This window comes from Hypanus sabinus, chromosome 1 (genome assembly GCF_030144855.1).
Source record: "Hypanus sabinus isolate sHypSab1 chromosome 1, sHypSab1.hap1, whole genome shotgun sequence".
Taxonomy (NCBI): domain Eukaryota; kingdom Metazoa; phylum Chordata; class Chondrichthyes; order Myliobatiformes; family Dasyatidae; genus Hypanus; species Hypanus sabinus.
In genome coordinates, this window is record NC_082706.1 from 201,300,492 (window position 1) to 201,322,906 (window position 22,415).

The 22,415-nt window shown below is 42.8% G+C and overlaps 1 protein-coding gene and 1 long non-coding RNA gene across 3 annotated transcripts in view; one reads left to right on the forward strand and one right to left on the reverse strand.

Moving 5' to 3' along the window:
• The window catches only part of LOC132385208 (collectin-10-like), a 133,323-nt gene that overhangs the window by 30,034 nt on the left and 80,874 nt on the right, over window positions 1–22,415 (forward strand). For both annotated transcript variants that reach the window (XM_059957170.1, XM_059957250.1), the window contains exons 2-3: window positions 2,701–2,843; window positions 18,602–18,673. In XM_059957170.1, the coding sequence (XP_059813153.1) occupies window positions 2,720–2,843; window positions 18,602–18,673 (196 nt within the window). In that variant the 5' untranslated portion in view covers window positions 2,701–2,719. The remainder of the gene's footprint in view (window positions 1–2,700; window positions 2,844–18,601; window positions 18,674–22,415) is intronic.
• Window positions 1,287–21,709, reverse strand: LOC132385294 (uncharacterized). Its single transcript, XR_009509153.1, has 3 exons — window positions 21,635–21,709; window positions 2,685–2,846; window positions 1,287–1,425 (listed from the first exon to the last, which is right to left on the reverse strand). It is a non-coding gene; the product is annotated as an uncharacterized LOC132385294 (long non-coding RNA).

The window sequence follows — 22,415 nt, forward strand, 5'->3', positions numbered from 1 at the left end:
GAGGAATAAACAGTCGACGTTTCGGGCCAAGAGTCTTCATTAGGACTGGAAACAAAGACACTAGAATAAGAAGCTGATGGGATGGGAAGGGGAAGAGGAAGAGGAAGGGGTTCAAGCTGGCAAGTGAAACCAGGTGAAGAGGAAGGTGAGTGGGTGGGTTGAGGGGGTATGAGATGAGAAGCTAGGAAATGATAGGTAGAAGAGGTAAAGGGCTGAAGAAGAAGGAACGTGATATGAGATGGCAATGAACCATCGGAGAAAGGGGGAGAGGAGGGACATCAGAGGGAGCTAAAAGGCTCCATGTCCCCACTCTTACAACTTTCTTGACAGGAGCACCATCAAGGGTGTCCTGTCTGCGTGCTACGGAACTGCAAGGCTTCGCAGGATCCTACAGAGGACAGTAAAAACAAACAAGCGGATCATCAGTAGTGAATCTGTCGTCTGCTCTGCCACTGACTGTGGTGGAGGCAAAGTTAGTGGGTATACTTAAAGCGAAAACTGATCACTTCCTGATCGGTTAGGGTATCAAAGGATATGATGAGAAGGCAGGTATATGGGGTTGAGTGGAATCTGGGATCAGCCATGATTGAATGGTGGAGCAGCGTTAATGGGCTGAATGGCCTAATTCTGCTCCTATGCCTTATGGTCTTCTGGGTCTTATGCCTCTACTCTCTCCATATGATAAGCTGTTCAATCCTGAAATCATTTTTGTGAACTCTCTCCAGTGTCAATGCATCCTTTCTAAGAAAAAGGGCCCAGAACTGCTCACAATACTCCAAGTGAGGCCTTACCTCTAATCTAGTCCTTTTGAGGTGAATGTCAACATCACATTTGCCTTCTTCACCACAGACTCACTCTTCATATCATTTTGAAAAGGAAGTAGTTTGATACACCTGGAGAATGATACAGGCCATTGAACAGACAGAACAACAGCTTGAAAGTACATACCACCAGGCTCAAGGACAGCTTCTATCCAGCTGTTATAAGTCAACTGAACGGATTTCCCGTACAATGAGCTGGAATCTTGGCTATCTACCTCAGTATGGTCTACCTCATTGTCCCTGATCTGCACTTACTCTGTAAATGGTATACAATAGAATCAGAATCAGGTTTATTCTCATTATGTAGCAAAATATATTGCTATGCCGCAGCAATACATTGTAATACTTAAAAATAAAAATATGTAAATTACAGCAAGTATATATATAGTTAAATTAAATTAGCTCTGCAAACAACACATAGTGAGAGTGAGTTCAAAGGTCAATGCCCATTTAGAAATTGGATGACAGAGGGGAAGAAGTTGTTCCTGAATCGTTGAGTGTCTGCCTTCAGGCTCCTGTACCTCCTCCCCAATGGTAGCAATGAAACCAAGGCATGTCCTGGGTGACGGGGGGTCCTTAATGACGGATGCTACCTTTAAGAACACTGCAGGAATAAAAGTTGACGATTATAATTCTGTGCAAGAATGTAAGATACAAATCAGCTTTCCATGTTTCCCCTGGACTTCAGAATCAGATTGATTATCACTGATATACGTTGTGAAAATTGTTGTTTGACGGCAGCAGCACATGCATGCAACATACTATATATATCATAATAAGAAATGAGTATTTTAAAAAATATATAGTGCAAAAAGGGAGCAAAGATAATGAGTATTTTAGTGTTCATGGGTTCATTGTCCATTCAGAAATCTGATGATGAGGGGAAGAAACTGTTCCTGAATCATAGAGAGTGTGTTTTCAAGCTCCTGTCTGATGGTTGTAATCAAAAAAGAGCATGTCCTTAAGAATGGATGATGTGTTGCCTTTGAAGATGCCCTTGATACTGGCGAGGCTCATGCCCATGATGGAAATCAGACAGACAGACAGACGTACTTTATTGATCCCGAGGGAAATTGGGTTTCGTTACAGCCGCACCAACCAAGAATAGTGTAGAAATATAGCAATATAAACCATAAATAATTAAATAATAATAAGTTAATTATGCCCAAATGGAAATAAGTCCAGGACCAGCCTATTGACGCAGGGTGTCTGACACTCCGAGGGAGGAGTTGTAAAGTTTGATGGCCACAGGTAGGAATGACTTCCTATGATGCTCAGTGTTGTATCTCGGTGGAATGAGTCTCCGGCTGAATGTACTCCTGTGCCTAACCAGTACATTATGAAGTGGATGGGAGACATTGTCCAAGATGGCATGCAACTTGGACAGCATCCTCTTTTCAGACACCACCGTCAGAGAGTCCAGTTCCACCCCCACAACATCACTGGCCGTACCAATGAGTTTGTTGATTCTGTTGGTGTCTGCTACCCTCAGCCTGCTGCCCCAGCACACAACAGCAAACATGATAGCACTGGCCACCACAGACTCGTAGGACATCCTCAGCAAATAACTGAGTTTATAACCCTCTGCGGTTTTTCCAATCATTTTCATTGCAGCCCTCACACCAGACAATGATGCAACCAGTCAGAATGCTCTGCATGGTACATCTGCAGAAACTTGCTGGTGTCTTTGGTTACAGACCAAATCCTCTCAAACGCCGAATGAAGTTTAGCTGCCAGTGGATCTTTTTTCATAATTGCCACAATGTATTGATTAATAGAGTTAAATATCAACAAAAATATATAAATGGAATTGGATATGACCCATTTGGAATATACTCAAAGTCAGTTCAAAAGCTTTTGCACCTGATTTCCATTGCAGGTTGAAAACAACTTGAAGAATGGAAGTTGAGTGGGTGAAGAAATGTTCATTCGTGCTCATACTTCTACAGTTGTACAGTCTGTCAATTCACCGCACGGCCTCTGACATTTGCTCGACTCACATCATCTTGCCGGGACCTAAAGGTACTGAGAACATATTTCACATAAGCATCACCCAATTAATGGTGGAGGGATTCAGCAAGTCTGACAGTACCTATCAAGAGAATTAACAGTTGAACATTTGGGTCCATTCCCTTCATTGGGATTGTATGTGTAACTCTGAATTCTCAGTAGCTGTATAATCTCTAGTGTTTTGTGTAGAATCTCTTGTCTTTAGACTATAATTTATATAGGAGCAGAATTGGGCCATTTGGCCCATCGAGTCTGCTCCGCCATTTCATCATAGCTGATCCAATTTTCCTCTTAGTCCCAGTCTCCTGTTTTCTCCCTGTATCCCTTCATGCCCTGTCCAATCAAGAACCTATCAACCTCAGCCTTAAATATGCATAAAAGCTTGGCCTCCACAGCTGCCTGTGGCAAAGAATTCCACGGATTCATCACCTTCTGGCTTATAAAATTGCTCCTCATCTCCTTTCTAAAAGGATGTCCCTCTGTTCTGAGGCTATGTCCTCTAGTCTTAGATTTCCCCATCATAGGAAAACATCCTCTCCACATCTGCCCTATCAAGGCTTTTCATTATTTGAGAGGTTTCTATTAAGTCATTGTACATTCTTCTGAATTCCAGTGAATACAGGCACAGAGCCACTAGACATGCCTTTCAATCTTGGAATTACTTTCGTGAGCCTCTTTTGAACCCTCTCCAGTTTCAGCGCATCCTGCCCAAAACTGCTCACAATACTCCAAGTGAGGCCTCACCAGTTCTTTATAAAGTTTCAATATTACATCCTTGCTTTTATATTCTAGGCTTATTGAAATGAATGCTAACATTGCATTTGCTTTCCTCACCACTAACTCAACCTTTGTGTCTCAGTTTTTTATTTATTCTCTATATTTAGAAAATACTCAACCCTTTCATTTCTTCTACTGAAGTGCATGTCCATTCACCTTCCAACACTACATACCATCTGCCCATTGCCCATTCTCCTAATCTGTTGAAAACCTTCTATAGCTTCACAACTTCCTCAAAACTACCTGCCCCTGAACCTATCTTCATATTGTCTGCAAATTTTACAACAAAGCCATCAATTCCATCAACCAAATTATCAACATATAAAGTAAAAAAATTGGTCCCAACAAAGATCCCTAAGGAACACCACCAGTCACTGGGCAGCCAGCCAGAAAAGACTCCCTTTATTCCCACTCTTTCCTTTCTACCAATCAGCCATGCTAGAATCTTTCCTGTAACACCATGGTGTTGTAGCTTGTTAAGTGGCACTATGTCAAAGGCCTTCTGAAAATTCAAGTACACAACTCTCAACCAAGTCTTCTTTGTCTATCTAGCTTGTTACTTCTTCAAAGAATTCCAATTGATTTGCCAGGAAAGATTTTCCTGTGAGGAAACCATGCTGACTGTGGCCTATTTTATCACGTGCCTCCAAGTACCCTGAGACCTCATCCTTAATAATCGACTTCAACATCTTCCCAACCATTGAGGTCAGACTAACTTCTTTTCTTCTGCCTCCCTCCCTTCTTGAACAGTAGAGAGACATTTGCAATTTTCTAGTCTTTCAGAACTATTCCAAAATCGAGTAATTCTTGAAAGATCATTAATGATGCTTCCATGATCTCTTCTGCCACCTCTTTCAGAACCCTGGGGTGTACATCATCTGGTCCAGGTAACTTAGCTACCTTCAGACATCTCAGTTTCCCAAGACCTTGTCCAGTTCTGGTAACTTCACACACTTCATGCTCCCTGACAACTAGAACTTCCATCATACTGCTAGAGTCTTCCACAGAGAATACCGATACAAAATGTTTATTCTGTTCATCCACTCTTTCATTGTCTCCCATTACTACCTCTCTAGCTTCATTTTTCAGTGGTCCGATACCCACTCTTACCTCTCCTTTACACTTTATGTATCTGAAGAAACTTTTGATATCCTCTTTGATATTATTGGCTAGCTTACTTTCATATTTCATCTTTACCTTCTTAATAACCTTTTTAGTTACCTTCTGATGGCTTTTAAAAGTTTCCCAGTCCTCTAACTTCACATTAATCTTTGCCCTATTGTATGCCCTCTCTTTGGCTTTTTACATTGGAGTTGACCTCTTCTCAGCCATGGTTGTGTCATATTTCCTATAGAATACTTCTTCCTCTTTGAGATGTATATATCCTGTACCTTCTGAATTACTTTAAGAAATTCCAGCCATTGCTGCTCTGCCGTCATTCTTGCCAGTGTTCTTTTCCAATCGATCCTGACCAGCTCCTCTCACACGCCTCTGTAATTCCCTTTACTTCACTGTAATATTGATACATCTGACTTTAGCTTCTCCTTCTCAAATTTCAGGGTGAATTTGATCATATTATGATTAAACCTCCTAAGGGATTTTTTTACTTTAAGCTCTTGAATCAATTCTGGTTTGTTGCACAACACCCAATCCAGAATAGCTGATACTTTAGTGCGCCCAACCATAAGCTGCTCTAAAAAGCCTCCTCGTAGGCACTTTAGAAATTCCCCCTCCTCTAATCCAGCACCAATCAGATTTCCCCAATCTACCTGCATATTGAACTCCCTGATGACTACTGTAACTTTGCCCTTTTGGCATGCGTTTTCTATCTCCCATTGTGGTTTGTAGGCCACGTTCTTCCTACTGTTTGGTGGTCTGTATCCAACTCCCATCAGGGTCATTTTACCATTGCAGTTCTTTACCTCTATTCATAATGATTCAACACCTTCTGACCCTATGTCACCTCTTTGTAATGATTTGATTTCATTTTTTACTTACACAGCAACACCACCCCTCTGCCTTCCTGCCTGTCCTTTCGATGCAATGTGTATCCTTGGACATTAAGCTCCCAGTTATAATCTTTCAGCCATGGCTCAGCGATACCTACAACATCATACCTGCCAATCTGCAACTGTCCTGCAAGTTCATCCACCTTATTCTGTACACACCACACATTCACCTTTCGTCCTGTATTCACCCTTTTCAAATTTGTTGCACCGTGCTCAACCTTTTGAATCCTAACTTTATCAGAGTATAAGTCTTCCCAACTTCAGCCTCCACAACCTCTCCACTTATGGGTCTGGCACTCTGGTTCCCATTCCCCTGCAAACTCTAGTTTAAACTTCACCAGACAGCTTGGATATTTTCCCCCTCCAGTTCAGATGCAAACCATCCCTTTTGTACAAGTCCCACCTTCCTTGGAGAAGAGCCTAATAATCCAAAAATCTTATGCCTTCCCTCTTACACCAACTCCTTAGCCATGTATTAGACTGTATAATCTTCCTAGTTCTAGCTCGCTACCACATGGCATGGGTAGCAGTCCTGGAGGTCTTGCCCTGGAAGTTAAAAGGCTTGAATAGCTTAGATATGGTGAAGTTATTTCCCATGGTAGGGGAGTCCAGGACAAGAGGGCACGACTTCAGGATTGAAGGACGTCCATTTAGAACAGACATGCAGAGAAATTACTTTAGTCGGGGGATGGTAAATCTGTGGAATTTGTTGCCACGAGCAGCTGTGGAGGCCAAATCATTGGGTGCATTTAAGGCAGAGATAGATAGCTCCTTGATTAGCCAGGGCATCAGAGGGTATGGGGAGAAGGTAGGGGAGTGGGGATTGTTGGAAGAATTGGAGCAGCCCCTGATTGAACGGTGGAGCAGACTTGATGGGCTGAATGGCCTAATTCTGCTCCTATATCTTATGGTCTTACGGTCTTTAACATAGCACCTAACTCCCTGAACTCCCCATGTAAGTACCTACCCATGTCATTGGTACCTCAATGGAACACAACTTCTGGCTGTTCACTCCCACTTAAGAATGCTGAGGACTCAATTTGAGATATCCTGGACCTGGCACTCAGGAGGCAGCATACCATCCAGGGATCTTGTTCTCTTCCACAGAACGACCTGCCCATGTTCCTAAATAATGAATCCCCCATCATCACAGTGTGCCTCTTCTTCTCCCTTCCTATCTGAGTCACAGAGGCAGAGTTAGTACCAGAGACCTGACCACTATGACTTTTCTCTGTTAAGTCATCCCCCTGAAAGTGATATAGCTATTGTTGAGGGTATTGGCCACAGGGGTGTGCACTGGCTCCTTAACCCATTTCTCCTTCCTGACCATCACCCAGTTTCCTGTGCCCTGCACCTTGGGTGTGACTACCTCTCTATATGTCCTATCTATCACCCCTTCAGCCTCTCGAATGATCCAGAGTTCATCCAGTTCCAGCTGCAACTCCTTAACATGGTTTGTTAGAAGCTGGATGCAGGGAGACACTGGAAGTCTCCCAGCCTTCCCACATCCTGCAAGAGCAGCATTGCACTATCCTGGCTGACATCTCCACTGTCCTACCTGAGCAAATATAAAGAAGAGAAGGAAAAAACTTGAGCTTTTCTTTCCTTCTCTGTCTCTGATGCCTTTCTTCGAGGAAGCCTTAAGGAGCAAAAGCCTGAAGATCATCACTCTGACTATGTCTACTCTGATGAAGGCTGCTGAACTTTAAATTGCTCTTACTAATTAATCCCAAACACTAGTTGGCCACTGGTCAAAAGCTTTATTATGCTGCCACAAACTGCTCCTGCCTTTTATCCTTGGCGGTGGACCTGATGGAAGTCCCCTCCTTTCCAAACATCTGATGTCCAGATCTGCTCCTGGTCAAAGCTGTAGTCAAGTTCAGTGTAGAATCTGTTGTGCAGAATCTTTTGTGTTTAGTGTAGAATCTCTTAGCTTTAGCATGGGAAGGAGCTTATGTTTTGTTTAGAATCCCTTGTGTGGAATCGCTTGATGGGATCTCTTGTGAAGGAGCTTATGTTTAGTTTAGAATCCCTTGTGTGGAATTGCTTGTGCATAGCTTTTGTTTAGGATCACCAGATTGTTGTTATAGCCACGTATCTGTTGAACACATTTCTCCTTGGCAGTAAGAACAATGTAATCTGATTGTGCTTTCATGCAGCTGATTTTCCAAATAATTCTCTCTCCTACCTTAGCAAGTGGGATGAGTTCAATATCTGACACAGTTCAATATCCGACACAGTTTTCATGCAATGTAACCTGAACAAAAGCAAGGGTAATATAATAGAAATGGGGTAAGAAAATAATGACTTGGTAAAAGATGGAATGATATTTATTTAGTGTTATCTGGAAATAATGTATCATAACAGGTCCTTTCAGCCCAATGAAATTGCACTGCCCATTTGCACTCCTGTGACTAATTAACCTCATAACTGGTGCATCTTTGGAGTGTGGGCGGAAACCGTAGTGCCTGGTCATGGGGAGAACTTACAAATGCCTTGCAGTCAGTGGTGGGAATTGAACCCGGTATGCTGGATCTGTAAGAGCATTACACTAACCACTACACTGCCACTTTGACCAGTACTGTAGGACAAAGGATGAATACATTTTAAAGTCATCACACTGTGACAAAATGGCTAACTCCACAGTCCAATACGTATGGAAAAACACATGCAAATTTGATTCTGATACTCAAGAATTGAGTAGGTGAAATTAAATATAGGAATTGCTTTACCTCATGCTGCAAAGCCGTGTATTTTTGGGAAGACATACAAATAATGTTCTGGATATCCTTCCTTATTGATTTAAATATATCTGCACAGCCATCTGTGGCAATGAATTCCATATTCACTACCATCTGGCTAAAGATGTTCCTCCTTACCTCTTTTGGAAATTAAATTTAAATATTGCCAAACACTGGGTGCTTTGTCCAAGGATCAAAGGATGCGGGAATGAAAGGCCAATCATAGGAGGAAGCTTGGGCCTGTACTTACTAGAGTTCAGAGAATGAGGGGTGACCTCACTGACAACCTATCAAATATTGAAAGGCCTAGATAGAGTGAACATGGAGGGGATGTTTCCTATAGTGGAGTAGTCTAGGACCAGAAGGCACACCAACGACTGTGTGGCTAAATACAGCTCCAACACCGTATACAAGTTTGCTGATGACACCATTGTTGTGGGCTGTATCAAAGGTGGTGATGAATCAGCTCTCTGCACTTGGGCCATATCTGAAGGCTGTGAAAGCTATCTGCCTACCACTTCATACAGTATAGTCAAGACCAATACATATTGCCTTCAACTCCTGTGCCAGTTCCCCAAGCCCCACTGGAAGCAGACTGCTATGCTTGCAAGAGGCCATACATCACTTATGGTTTGGAGTGTGACCCGCAATCTTGTGCTCACTGATCTTGCCCAGGGCGAGGAGGCAACAGAGCAAGGTGAGGACGATGAGAAGTGGAAAAAAACCAGATGAAGTTGTTGTGACGAGAGTCCTTGATGAGGATGGTATCCAAAGCAAGGATCGAGACACAGTGTCAAACTGCATCCAGGAATTGAGCTGGACACCGCAAACACTGGATGATATTGCTACTGAGACTGAGCACCAAACCTTCTTCTTCTGACTTTTCGTGGCGATTGACAGTCAACCTAAAGGTGCATTACCATCACCAAATCTGTGGTGTATAGAGTTGGGAAATAAAACCCCTACTAGTTCTTTACCAACTGAAAACTAAATTAACCCAAAAAGCCCTGTAGATTGTAAATAATTAAAGACAATATTGTGAATTAAATTAAAGCCATTTCCATAACTTAGTAGTTTTAAAATGAAAACTTTCAACCCCCAAAGCTAGTGAGCATTGAACCTCAGTTCAGAACCTCAGCCCTTGGTGCCCAAAATCTGACTGACAATTAGCAGGACTGTCCTGAACCCTTAAGGGGGCTGTGGCAGCTATCCATACTCTGGGAACATATCAATGATGGGGAAAATGAAGTTGAGTGAAGTTATCCCCTTTGGTTAAAGAGCCTGATGGTTGAGGAGTCCTGGAATTCATTTTCTTACAGACATTTATACAACAGAAAATACAATAAAATCAATGATAAACTGCACACAGTCAAAGTCTTTCAGTACCAGTGTTGGAAACCTGAATGAGGGAAAGGTTTTGGACCATAGATTTCAGAGCTAGGAGCAAAATATTTGAAGGAAAAATGGACAAGGGAAGGGAAGAGAAATGTTAACTACGTTGGCTAACCTGCTAGGTTGGAAAGCAGAGAAACCTGGGTGAGAATTAGATTGAGTAGGCATGAGTAGATTGGTTAGGTGGTACAGTACCCGGATTGAGTTTGCACTGCTTTTTCTTCAAACAATACCAGCTACCAATCTTGTGCTTGGCTTGAGGCATAGCTTACCGTAAGTATTGGGTATGGTTTCAATTACTGCACAATCCATCTGCTCTCAATCACAAAGCAATGAAACATCTTGTAAATAGTACTATCAAATGACACTTCATCATCAGTAAAACAACTCTGCTCCAAACTAATTTAGGTGATTGCCAGATTTCTGAGTCGAATTCCAAAAGCTTCCTTTATCTGAATCTAAATTGCTTTTGGTTGAACAATATGTAAATTGTTCAAATGATTACGACTATAAGACACAGGAACAGAATTAAGCTAGTTGTCCCACAATGTCTGCTCCACCATTCCATCACAGCTTATTTATTATCCCTCTCAACCCCACTTTCCTGATTTCTCCATGTATCATTTTTGCCCTCACTAATCAAAAACCTCTCATAGAAACAGAAGCATAGAAAACCTACAGCACAATACAGACCCTTCAGTCCACAATGCTGAGCCAAACATGTACTTACTTTCGAAATTATCTAGAGTTACCAATACCCCACTATTTTTCTAAGCTCCGTGTACGTATCCAGGAGTCTCTTAAAAGACCCTATTGTATCCGCCACCACCACTATTGCTGGCAGCCCATTCCATGCACACACCACTCTCTGCATAAAAAACTTAACCCTGACATCGCCTCTGCACCTATTTCCAAGCACTTAAAAACTGCAGCAGTGAGAAAAGGCCATGCACTGTGTGGTGGGAATGGATGCTGCTTTTCTACAGTGACATCTCATGTAGCTGTTCTCAATGGTTGGGTGGGTTTTACCCATGACATACTGGGTCAAATCCACTACATTTTGTAGGATTTTCCACTCAAAGCATTGGTGTTCCCATTCCAGGCCCTAATTCAGCCAGTAAGCACACTTTCCACCACACACCTATAAATGGTTGGTGTGGTTTTGATGACAAGCTGAATCTCCACAGCAGTTCACCCAGTTTTGACCCAGCCCAAGAATCCCATCATAACAAGTGTTTATACCAAATTTTGAACCACAGATCTATTTAGAATGTATAAATAGCCTATCTGACATTAATAAATGTGTGAATAATTCTTAATTAATTTTTCAGAGATCTAAAATTCATTTAGATTAGATTAGATTAGATTCAACTTTGTCCCCTTGGATCCCATGTCTCCTTACTTTCTCAATAAGCCTTGCATGCGGTACCTTATCAAATACCTTGCTAAAATCCATATACACTACATCTATGGCTCTACCCTCATCGATGTGTTTAGTCACATCCTCAAAAAATGTTTCTATATTTCTATGTTTTCTAAAATTCAATCAGGCTCGTCAGGCACAGCTTGCCTTTGACAAAGCCATGCCGACTACTCCTAATCATATTATGCCTCTTCAAATGTTCATAAATCATGCCCCTGAGGATCTTCTCCATCAACTGAGGTAAGACTCACTATTCTATAATTTCCTGGGCTATCTCTACTCTCTTTCATGAATAAGGGAACAACATCTGCAACCCTCCAATCCTCCAGAACTTTTCCCATCCTCATTGATGATGCAAAGTTCATTGTCAGAGGATCAGCAATCTCCTCCCTCACCTCCCACAGTAGCTTGAGGTATATTTCATCCAGTCCCGGAGACTTACCTAACTTGATGCTTTCCAAAAGCTCCAGGACATCCTTTTTCTTAATGTCTATATGCTCAAGCTTTTCAGTCCACTGCAAGTCATCCCTACAATCACCAAGATCCTTTTCCATAGTGAATACTGAAGCAAAGTATTCATTAAGTACCTCAGCCATCTCCTCTGGTTCCATACACACTTTCCCACTGTCACATTTGATTGGTTCTATTCTCTCACATCTTATCCTCTTGCTCTTCACATACTTGTAGAATGCCTTGGGGTTTTCCTTAATCCTGCACACCAAGACCTTCTCATGGCCCCTTCTGGCTCTCCAAATTTCATTCTTAAGCTCCTTCCTACTCGCCTTATAATCTTCTAGATCTCTATCATTACCTAGTTTTTTGAACCTTTCATAAGCTTTTCTTTAGTTCTTGACTAGATTTTCAACAGCCTTTGTACACCATGGTTCCTGTACCCTACCATCATTTCCCTGTCTGATTGGAACGTCTCTACGCAGAACCTCACGCAAATATCCCCTGAACATTTGCCACATTTCTTCTGTACATTTCTCTGAGGACATCTGTTCCCAATTTATGCTTCCAAGTTCTTGTCTGATAGTCTCATATTTCCCCTTACTCCAATTAAACTAACTTATCTTTCCTAACTAGCTTTCCTGATTTGTCTGTTTCTATCCCTCTCCAATTATTATTTGACCATATTAAAAATATTCCCAAACTTCTTTTGATTCCCCAAGTTCCTCCTTCAAAATAGCATATAAATATGTATTTAGAATTTTAGGTACTGAGGATAAATCAAAGTTCAGAATTACTGACTAAACTCACCTGCTCTTTGGAATCATTACCTACTGCTGATGGAAGTTTTCATCTGATTTCAGCAGGGTAACTCAATTTGACTAATAGCTTCAAAGCATCTTGTCAAAAGGGAGTTTTTCGTTCTGTGTGGGTGGTGTTGTTTTCCCATACTTTATTGTATTTGAATTCTATTTCTTTCGAAGTACACAATCCCCTTGATTATATCACAGTCCTCATCAAACAGTTTACACAAAGCACAGCTATGCTTAAACTAAGTTTAGATCAAGTTCTTTTCTAAGGGCTTGCAAATGTGGGAAAATTATACTGTAAGTTTTTGCAAATAAAACAAAGTGAAGCATATTTTGTTGAAGAAAATCAGTGACAGCTCATTTATGGTACTCCAAAACCTGTGCCCCCCTCCCCCCAGTGGCATAGTGGCATCAGGACCAGTCTTCGAGGCTAATGGTCCTGCCGGCTCCTTCCTTGCACGTTTTCCATCCGTGCTGGGTTGAGCGTAGAGCTAGCAACTGTCAAATGTTATGGAAACAGTGAAGAAGGGTGCTGCCCGAAGTGCCACAGGGTGGAAAACAGCACAATAACAAAATGTGGTAATTAAACTTCAAGTAATTACATCATCATGTCCGACCAATCTCTTAAAGTGAATCCCAACTCAATGTCTGTGGTTGTGAATTATGTACATTTCCACTAATTACATTACCCTATAGTATGTTTTCCTCGTGCAGGTTAGTAAATTATTTTGTCATGTCGATATCAAAGTAAGTTTATTGTCAAAGTATATTTTTTATTAGTTAAGATACAGCGCAGAATAAACCCCTTGAACTGTGCCGTCTACCAGTCCCCTGATTTAACCCTAGCCTAACTGCAGGATAACTTACAATGACCAATTAACCTTCCACTCACTACATCTTTGGTGAGAGGAATCCAGTGCACTGGGAGGAAATCCATGTGTTACAAGGAGAACGTACAAAGTCCATACAGGCAGTGTTGAGAATTGAACCTGGATCACCAGTTCTGTAAAGCATTGTGCTAACCACTACACTACCCTGCGACCCCTCTTTATGTCACCAGATATAACCCTGAAGTTCATTGAGTTGCACAAGTTCGTGGGCCGGAAGGGCCTATTGCTGTGCTGCTACCTCTAAACAAAATAAAATATCACAACTGCAGCATGGATACCTGTGGGACACCTCTGGTTATGGATCTTCAGCTAAAATTAGAACTCATCCTCAGTTGCCCTCTCCTTACACAGCTAATAGAAAATTAAGAAATCTTTTGCAGAACACAATGAGCTGGAGGAACTCAACGGGTCAGGCCTGGTCTGTGGAGGCATAGAGATGGGGAAAGTTTCAGGTCCAGACCTGGCATCAGGACTGAGAGTGTACGGGGGAAATAGCCAGGTTCAGATTCAGATTTACTTATCACAGGTACATCAAAATATACAGTGAAATGTGCCTTTTGCATTGACAAGCAGCAGACCTAAAGCTAAGGTTTAATATGGCGCTGGTAAAGCCCAGCGAGTATTATCGGCAAGAAAATACAAAACAAGGAAGACTACTGATGCACCATCAATAACTCTTGGAGACTGGAAGTGAACGATAGGCTTTTATTAGCAGCAAAAAGAGAGCACGACATCTCGGAGACTGAGGGAGGAGCAGTGCCCCAATCGCCTTTATACAGGGGTCTGTGGGAGGAGCTACAGGAGCAGTCAGCAGAGAGGCGTGTCCAGACAGGTATATGTAGTTTACCCCAACTACGAAACACCTTATTAATAACACTGTATAACCACATAATCATATAACAATTACAGCACAGAAACAGGCCACCTCGGCCCTTCTAGTCCATGCCGAATGCTTACTCTCACCTAGTCCCACTGACCTGCACTTGGCCCATAACCCTCCATTCCTTTCCTGTCCATATTCCTATCCAATTTTTTTTTAAATGACAATATTGAATCTGCCTCTACCACTTCTACTGGAAACTCATTCCACACAGCTACCACTCTCTGAGTAAAGAAGTTCCCCATCGTGTTACTCCTAAACTTTTGCCCCCTAACTCCCAACTCATGTCCTCTTGTTTGAATCTCTCCTACTCTCAATGGAAAAAGCCTATCCACGTCAACTCTATCTATCCCCCTCATTATTTTAAATACCTCTATCCAGTCCCCCCCTCAACCTTCTACGTTCCAAAGAATAAAGACCTAACTTGTTCAACCTTTCTCTGTAACTTAGGTGCTGAAACCTAGGTAACATTCTAGTAAATCTTCTCTGTACTCTCTCTATTTTGTTGACATCTTTCCTGTAATTCGGTGACCAGAACTGTACACAATACTCCAAATTTGGCCTCACCAATGCCTTGTACAATTTTAACATTACATCCCAACTCCTATCCTCAGTGCTCTGATTTATAAAGGCCAACTCCTAGACTCAATGTATGCTTTATAAAGGCCAGCATACCAAAAGCTTTTTTCACCACCCTATCCACATGAGATTCCACCTTCAGGGAACTATGCACCATTATTCCTAGATCACTCTGTTCTACTGCATTCCTCAATGCCCTACCATTTACCATGTATGTCCTATTTTGATTAGTCCTACCAAAATTCAGCACCTCACACTTATCAGCATTAAACTCCATCTGCCATCTTTCAGCCCACTCTTCTAGCTGGCCTAAATCTCTCTGCAAGCTTTGAAAACCTACTTCATTATCCACACCACCACCTATATTAGTATCATCTACATACTTACTAATCCAATTTACAACCCCATCATCCAAATCATTAATGTATATGACAAACAACATTGGACCCAGAACAGATCCCTGAGGCACACCACTAGTCATCGGCCTCCAACCTGACAAACAGTTATCCACCACTACTCTCTGGCATCTCCCATCCAGCCACTATTGAATCCATTTTACTACTGCAATATCAATAGTGATCACTGCGAACGACAGATGCATGCAGAGGCAAGCCTGGGTGAGCAGAGATGGAAGTGGAGACGGGAGAAGGCTGAGGCATGGAGGAGGCAGGCGGAATGGACGGTAGTAAGGATATCATCATCATAGCTCGTCACACCAGACAGCCAGCCACTCTGGTGTTGTTTGGTTGCTGTTGAGCCGGTCAGTGTCAGCGAAATCAGGTGAGAGTGGGTGCAGAATGTGTTCAATGTTCTGCACCCTTTCACCACACTCACAGGATTCGCTGGCCTTTAAACCCCACTTCACCATTTTGTCTCCCGTCCTACAAACTCCTGCTCTCGTTCTGTTGAGAGTGAACCACTTCTGTTTGTCAAGCACAGCCCTGTCTGGCAATGTTTCTGTCGGGTCTTGCACTGTATTGTTTGGTGGGGTTCTGGCTTCTGTTTGCCAGAGGTCAATCCTGTATGTTTGGGGGGTGGGGGGATGTTCCATGTGGTAGTTCCTCCACTGTAGCAAAGCTTTTCCTCGATTTTAGGCGGTTGGAAACTGGCACAGATCCCTGAGGCACACCACTGGTCAATGACCTCCATGCAGAATATGACCCATCTACAACCATTCTTTGCCTTCTGTGGGCAAGCCAGTTCTGGATCCACAAAGCAATTTCCCTTTGGATCCCACACCTCCTTACTTTCTCAATAAGCCTTGCATGGGGTACCTTATCAAATGCCTTCCTAAAATCCATATACACTACATCTACTGCTCTACCTTCATCAATGTGTTTAGTCACATCCTCAAAAAATTCAATCAGGCTCACAGGGCATGACCTGCCTTTGACAAAGCCATGCTGATTATTCCTAATCATATTATGCCTCTCCAAATGTTCATAAATTCTGCCTCTCAGGATCTTCTCCATCAGCTTACCAACCGCTGAAGTAAGACTCACTGGTCTATAATTTTCTGGGCTATCTCTATTCCCTTTCTTGAATAAGGGGACACCATCTGCAACCCTCCAATCATCCGGAACCTCTCCTGTCTCCACTGATGATGGAACCAGGCCAGGAGTACAAACACTTTCTACCTAGGCTGAGGCCCAACCCAAACAGCCCAACAGTACAAATGCTTTCTGCCTTGGCTGAGGCCCAACCCAAACAGCCCAACAGTACAAACGCTTTCTACCTAGGCCAGGAGCTAATCTGACCAGGCCAGCGGCAGCAGATACCGCAGCATTAGGACAAGAACTGTTCAGATGGGAAACAAATTATCTCTCCGGGCTTTGAGACTACTGCACTCCCTGCCACTACCCACGTCTCTTCATGTATGAAGCGCCAGTAGTGTTATACTGCTTAATTTTTAAATTATGCACCTTATTTTTTAACTTATTTGTAGTAATGTTGCTTTTGTGTTGTGCATATGAGTTGTATGTTATGTGTTGTGCACCTTGGCCCATTTGGCAGTGTACATGTGTACAGTTGAACAAGAATAAACTGAACTTGTTATGTTCATCACCGCTGTCTATATCTTCCTGAACAAAAACGCCAAGGACACACTGGGAGAGTTTACAATATTGTCAGCTGTCTACAAAACCAGAATCCAGACGGGTTCTTTATAACTGCAGGAGACTTGTTATGTTAACCTACAGGACATTTTACCCAAATGCACCAGTACGTCATTATGGTTACTAGGGGACCATGTTTATAAAAACAGACACGATACATGAACAAAGCAGTCCCACACTCCCATGTTGGCCTCTCTGACCGCATCTCTATAATGTTAATCCCAGCAAACTAACTGCTGCCTAAAATAGAGAAACCAATCTAAAATGTTATGCTTTGGAACTTCAAAACATTAAATTAACTCAAAGGAAGACATGGGAATTTGAAATGCAGGTCTAACTTAGAAAACAAGGACACATATATCACAATGTTGTTTCTGGATTCCAGTTTAGCATACCGCAGTCTTGTCCTACAGACCTTGATGAACAAACTCCTGCTCCTTTGTTTAAACATATCACTATGCAGCTGGGTGCTGGACTTCCCAGCTAACAGAGCTCTGATAGTCAAAAAGAACAACGTGAACCGATGCTTCCTTGTCTCTCTTCATTCTCTATAACTTCCCACCACCAAACACATCCTTGCATCCCTCCCACTTTCCCCTTTCTGCAGGGATTGCTCCCTATGCAACTCCCTTATCCACTCACCCCTCCCCAAGCAGATCAAGTGCCACACCTGCCCCTACATCTCCTCCCTCACTACCATTCAGGGAGAGGCGACACTTCACCTACGAGTCTGTAGGGGTCCCGGTGTGGCCTCCTGTGCATCAGTGAGACCTGAAATAGATTGGGAGACTGCTTCATCGAGCACCTTTGCTTCATCCACCACCAAAAGCGAGATCTCCCAATGGCCACCCATTTCAATCCTACCTCCCATTCCCATTCCGACATGTCAGTCCTCAACTGCCAGGATGAGGCCACACTCAGGATGGAGGAGCAACACCTTATAACCCGTCTGAGCAGCCACCAATCTGTTGGCATCAACATCGATTTCCCGAACTTCCGGTAATTGCAGCCCTTCCCCCCCCCCCACCACTTCGCCATTCCTGTTTCCCTCTCTCACCTCATCTCCTTACCTGCCCGTCACCTCCCTCTGGTAAACATCCGCCTTCCCTTTCTTCCATGGCCTTCAACCCTCTTCTAACAGATTCCCCCTTTGCCAACCCTTTATCTCTTTCACCAATCAACTTCCCAGCTCTTTCCTTCACCCTCCCCCTCTCCCAGTTTCACCCATCACCTGCTACCTTCTTCGTCCTACCTTCCTGCCAGCTTCTTATTCTGACTTCTCCCCTTAACGTGCAGAACCAGTGAAGAGTCTCGGCCCGAGACATCGACTTTTACTCTTTTTCCACAGATGCTGCCTGGCCTGCCTAGTTTCTCCAGCATGTAATGTGAATTGCTTCCTTTTCTTTTCTCACAGATGCGGTCTGGCCTGCTGGTCTTTCAGTATTTTTGACCTTACCTTGGATTTCTAGTGCCTGCAGTTCTTTGTTGTTTGACCATAGAGTAAGCTATTTGAATATGGCGGGTTATGTGGGAGGGAAGCTAATAAACTTGGACTAAGTTAGTAAGACATCACAAAATTGTAGGCTTACGGGCCTATACTTTGCTGTAGTGTTCTCCACTCTATGTAACAATAGAAACAATGGAGTGGACAGAGGAACTTCAATTCTGCAAAAGTAACATTTGATTATTGTTTTCTGTTTTCAAAGGTGATCAGGGTGAAAAGGGTGACATTGGTGAACCTGGAAGATCAGGAAAACTAGGACCACCTGGGTCAAAAGGTATTGTAGGAGCGATGTATCTGCTTACTGTCTGTCTGTATTACATTGAGCTGTGTGTCAAATCTCTGGCTTAAGGTAATCTGCCACATGGGTCTGGGTGGCACTATAAATAAATAAATATAGTCTCCTGTTCACCTAAGTGGTGACATAGAGGAGGGGTGAGTGAGGAACATATATATTTTGTTGACCGTTCATCTTTGTTTGAACTTGACCCAATCATGCTTGTCTCACTCATTTCTGTTTTGCATGAATTACAGAGGAATTGAGTAATTTTAGCGTTGGTTTTTAAAAAAGATATTTTTTCTACTTGAAATTCAGTTAGTTGGAAGTGTGTCATACTGTAAGATACTTCCTCTCTTAGCCTATCAACCACTTTTAGTTTGTTTTCAAGAAGTGGCTGTAGGTATGTTATAAATTCCTTTAGGTTCTTATAGCTGGGGGTGGTAATGGAGACAAGCTCCCACTACCTATTAAATGCTCCCAATGACGTGCTCCTCTAGTAGCCTCTGACAACCAAGTCCAGCTCCTGACCTTCATGCGTAGCTTGGCTAATAAGCCATGCAGAACCATTTCTACTGACAGGAGAAGTAGCAAATGTGGGTTACTGGCACCTTTAAACCAGACGCTTCAGGCAGATGGGGCTCGTTAGCCATGGTTAGCAGCTCACCTAGGAGAATGAAAACCCTGATTTGAAACCTCCATTATCTTGCGGATATACCCACCCATGGGGAAGGCTTCGGGAGCAAACTCTGAGGGAAAAATCCAGAGCTGGCATTCTAAGGAAGTCCTGTATTGAATTTAATGCTGACTGACAACCCCTGCAATGCCGCTGGTGCCAAACTGTATCAGTCTCTGCCGTTCCTTTGGGTTCATTAGATGCGTGGAGAGGGGGAGCTTGCTACACGGGCAACAGCTTGCTCTCCATATCATACTGTCCAGGCTTGTGTATCTAGACAGCTAGGATGCAATCTATCAACTCTGACTGATAGAGGCCTCACTCACTCACTCATTATATATTTTTGTGTGACCTTAAGTTTATTGCTATCTTATATGTGCTATTTGTGCTTTGTGCCATGAATGATTGTTGTTATTATGTTTTGTACCTTGACCCTGGTGTAGTGACATTGTTTCATTTGGCTGTATTCAGAATCAGAATCAGATTCAGATTTAATATCTCCAGCATATGTTGTGAAATTTGTTGTATTTGTGGCAGCAGTACTTTGCAATACATGATAAAAACTGTAAATATTGTGTGCATGTATATATAAAATAGTTTGATTAAATAGTGAAATAAAAAAGTAGTGAGGTACTGTTCATGGGATCAATGCCCATTCAGAAGCCGGGTGGTAGAGGGGAAGGAGCTGTTCCTGAATCATTGAGTGTGTGCCTTCAGGCTTCTGTACCTCCTTCCTGACAGTAACAATGAGAACAAGGCATTTCTCCTTGAAGATGTCCTGGATTCCACAGAGTCCAGTGCCCATGATGGAGATGACTAAGTTTACGACTCTCTGCAGCTTATTTTGATCCTGTGCAGTAGCGCCTCCCCCCAGTACCAGACGGCAATGCGCCCAGTTAGAACACTCTCCATGGTACCTCTGTAGAAATTTGCGAGTGCCTTTGGTGATGTACCAAATCTCCTCAAACTCCTAATGAAATATAGCCATTGTCTTGCCTTCTTTATAAGCTGCACTGATATGTTGGGTCCAGTTTAGGTCCTCAGAGAGACTGAATTTGAAATTGCTCACTCTTTTCACTTCTGATCCCTCAATGAGGATTGGTGTGTGTTCCCTTGTCCTGCCCTTCCTGAAGTCCACAATCAGCTCTTTGTTCTTACTGATGCTGAGTGCCAGCTTGTTGCTCCATCACTTCTGTATGCCCTCTTATCACATGCATGAATGGCCATTATGTATGGTTGAATAACAATCTCACTTGAACTTGAACCCATTTTAACTGTAAGGTCAAAGAGCTTCATTGCTGTTGGTAAGATTGCTGGATTGTACCTGCCAGATCTATATAATGCGGCACATCAGTAACTACCTTTCTGGAGATAGAGGAGTTAAATGTTGGAATCAGAATCAGGTGAATTACCACTGCAATATGTTGTGAAATATTATATCTAAGATAGGTTCTTCCCTCCTTGACTTGTACGGAGTCGTTAAGGACTTAGCCAGTTCACTCAGGGTGACGATACCAAACCCCTGTTGGGCTGCTCATTGAAATCCACCATCCAGAGTGTCTATCAGAATCAGAATCAGGTTTAATATCATTGACATATGTCATGAAATTATTTATTTAGAGATGCAACATGAAACAGGCTGCTCTAGGTGAGCCGTGCTGCCCAGCACCGAAGCACAGGACAACTTGCAACGACCAATTAACCTACTATCTGGCATGCCTTTGTTCTGTGGGAGGGAACCGGAGCCCCCGGAGGAAACCCACATCTTCATGGGGAGAATGTATTCACGGAGTTGAGCTCCAAGCTCTGGAATGCCCCGAACCGTAATAGGGTCGCGCTGACCACTACGCTACCATGGCGCCCAACTTGTTGCTTTACAGCAGCACTGTAGAGCAATAGATAACAAAGCTATAGATTACAATAAGAAATTTATAAAAATAAATTCAATGCCAAAAGAGAGCAAAAGGGGCCCCGAGTCCATGAATTCTGTAGTTGCCCACAATATAGCTTGTCTTCTGCCAAGTGAATAGACTGGGGGGGGGAGGGGAGAGGGGGGGAAGGGGACAATGATTCCACCAACGTCCCCGGTGGAGTGCACCAGCTTTGACGCTTCGCTCCTGGAGGCTGTAAGTAGGCAACACTGCAGCTTCAAGCCACACAGTTCCCCCACTCTCCACCCCTGCTGCCTGCCAGTAAATGGGTGAATCACACTTGCAGCATTCCACATTAACAATGTCTAAAAGGGTCCTGCAATCACAAGGAAAGCAACTAAGACATTCACTCACCATTCAACTGCACATCTCCTTCACTCTCCCGACACCTGGGAGACCTCTCTGATGCAGGCAGCATGGCGATCTGCACCCAGTCCCACTCCTTCAATTTCTATGCCAATGGGGGTAGACCCACAGTATTTTAAGTTCTTAATGTCCAGCATGATCTTGCAATCGCAAAAAAAAGTACATTTAAAACATACAGTAGCACCCTTTGTTGACCGTAGAGAAGCCACTGCGATTGCAGGCAACTGCCACAATAGGCACACGAATATGAGGAAAATGGAAGGATATGGATATTGTGTAGGCAGAAGAGTTTAATATAGTTGGCCTTCACATCATGGTGAATAAATCTATTTATGCCTCCTAGTAATATTGTGAATCCCCTATGATTTATTAGTTGTTTTGATTCTTATTCCTTTCAGTGAATATGATTCCTGTAACCTGCAGACGGCTGGCTGTGTCTGAGTCATTTCAAAGAATGTGAATGAATGGGATCAGAAAAGGACATTTATTTCAAAACAACCTATGATTGTTTTGAAACATTAATGACTGTGTAAATTGGTTCAGCCAAGTTGATTAGTCTGTAATTTATTAGCCTTCCTCTTTCTGAATTAGTAGCTGTAGAAAATAAAATATCAATAGCTTGTTTGTAAAAGGATCACATACCGCCGCGGGCAGAGGAACAAGAATATTAAATTGTCAATCAATTCAGTGCAGCCATGCTGGGGCTTCCCTGCAGATGAAATTTTCCGCAAAAGTCCCAGTTTTCCCTCAGGTGGATGTTCCCTGGCCC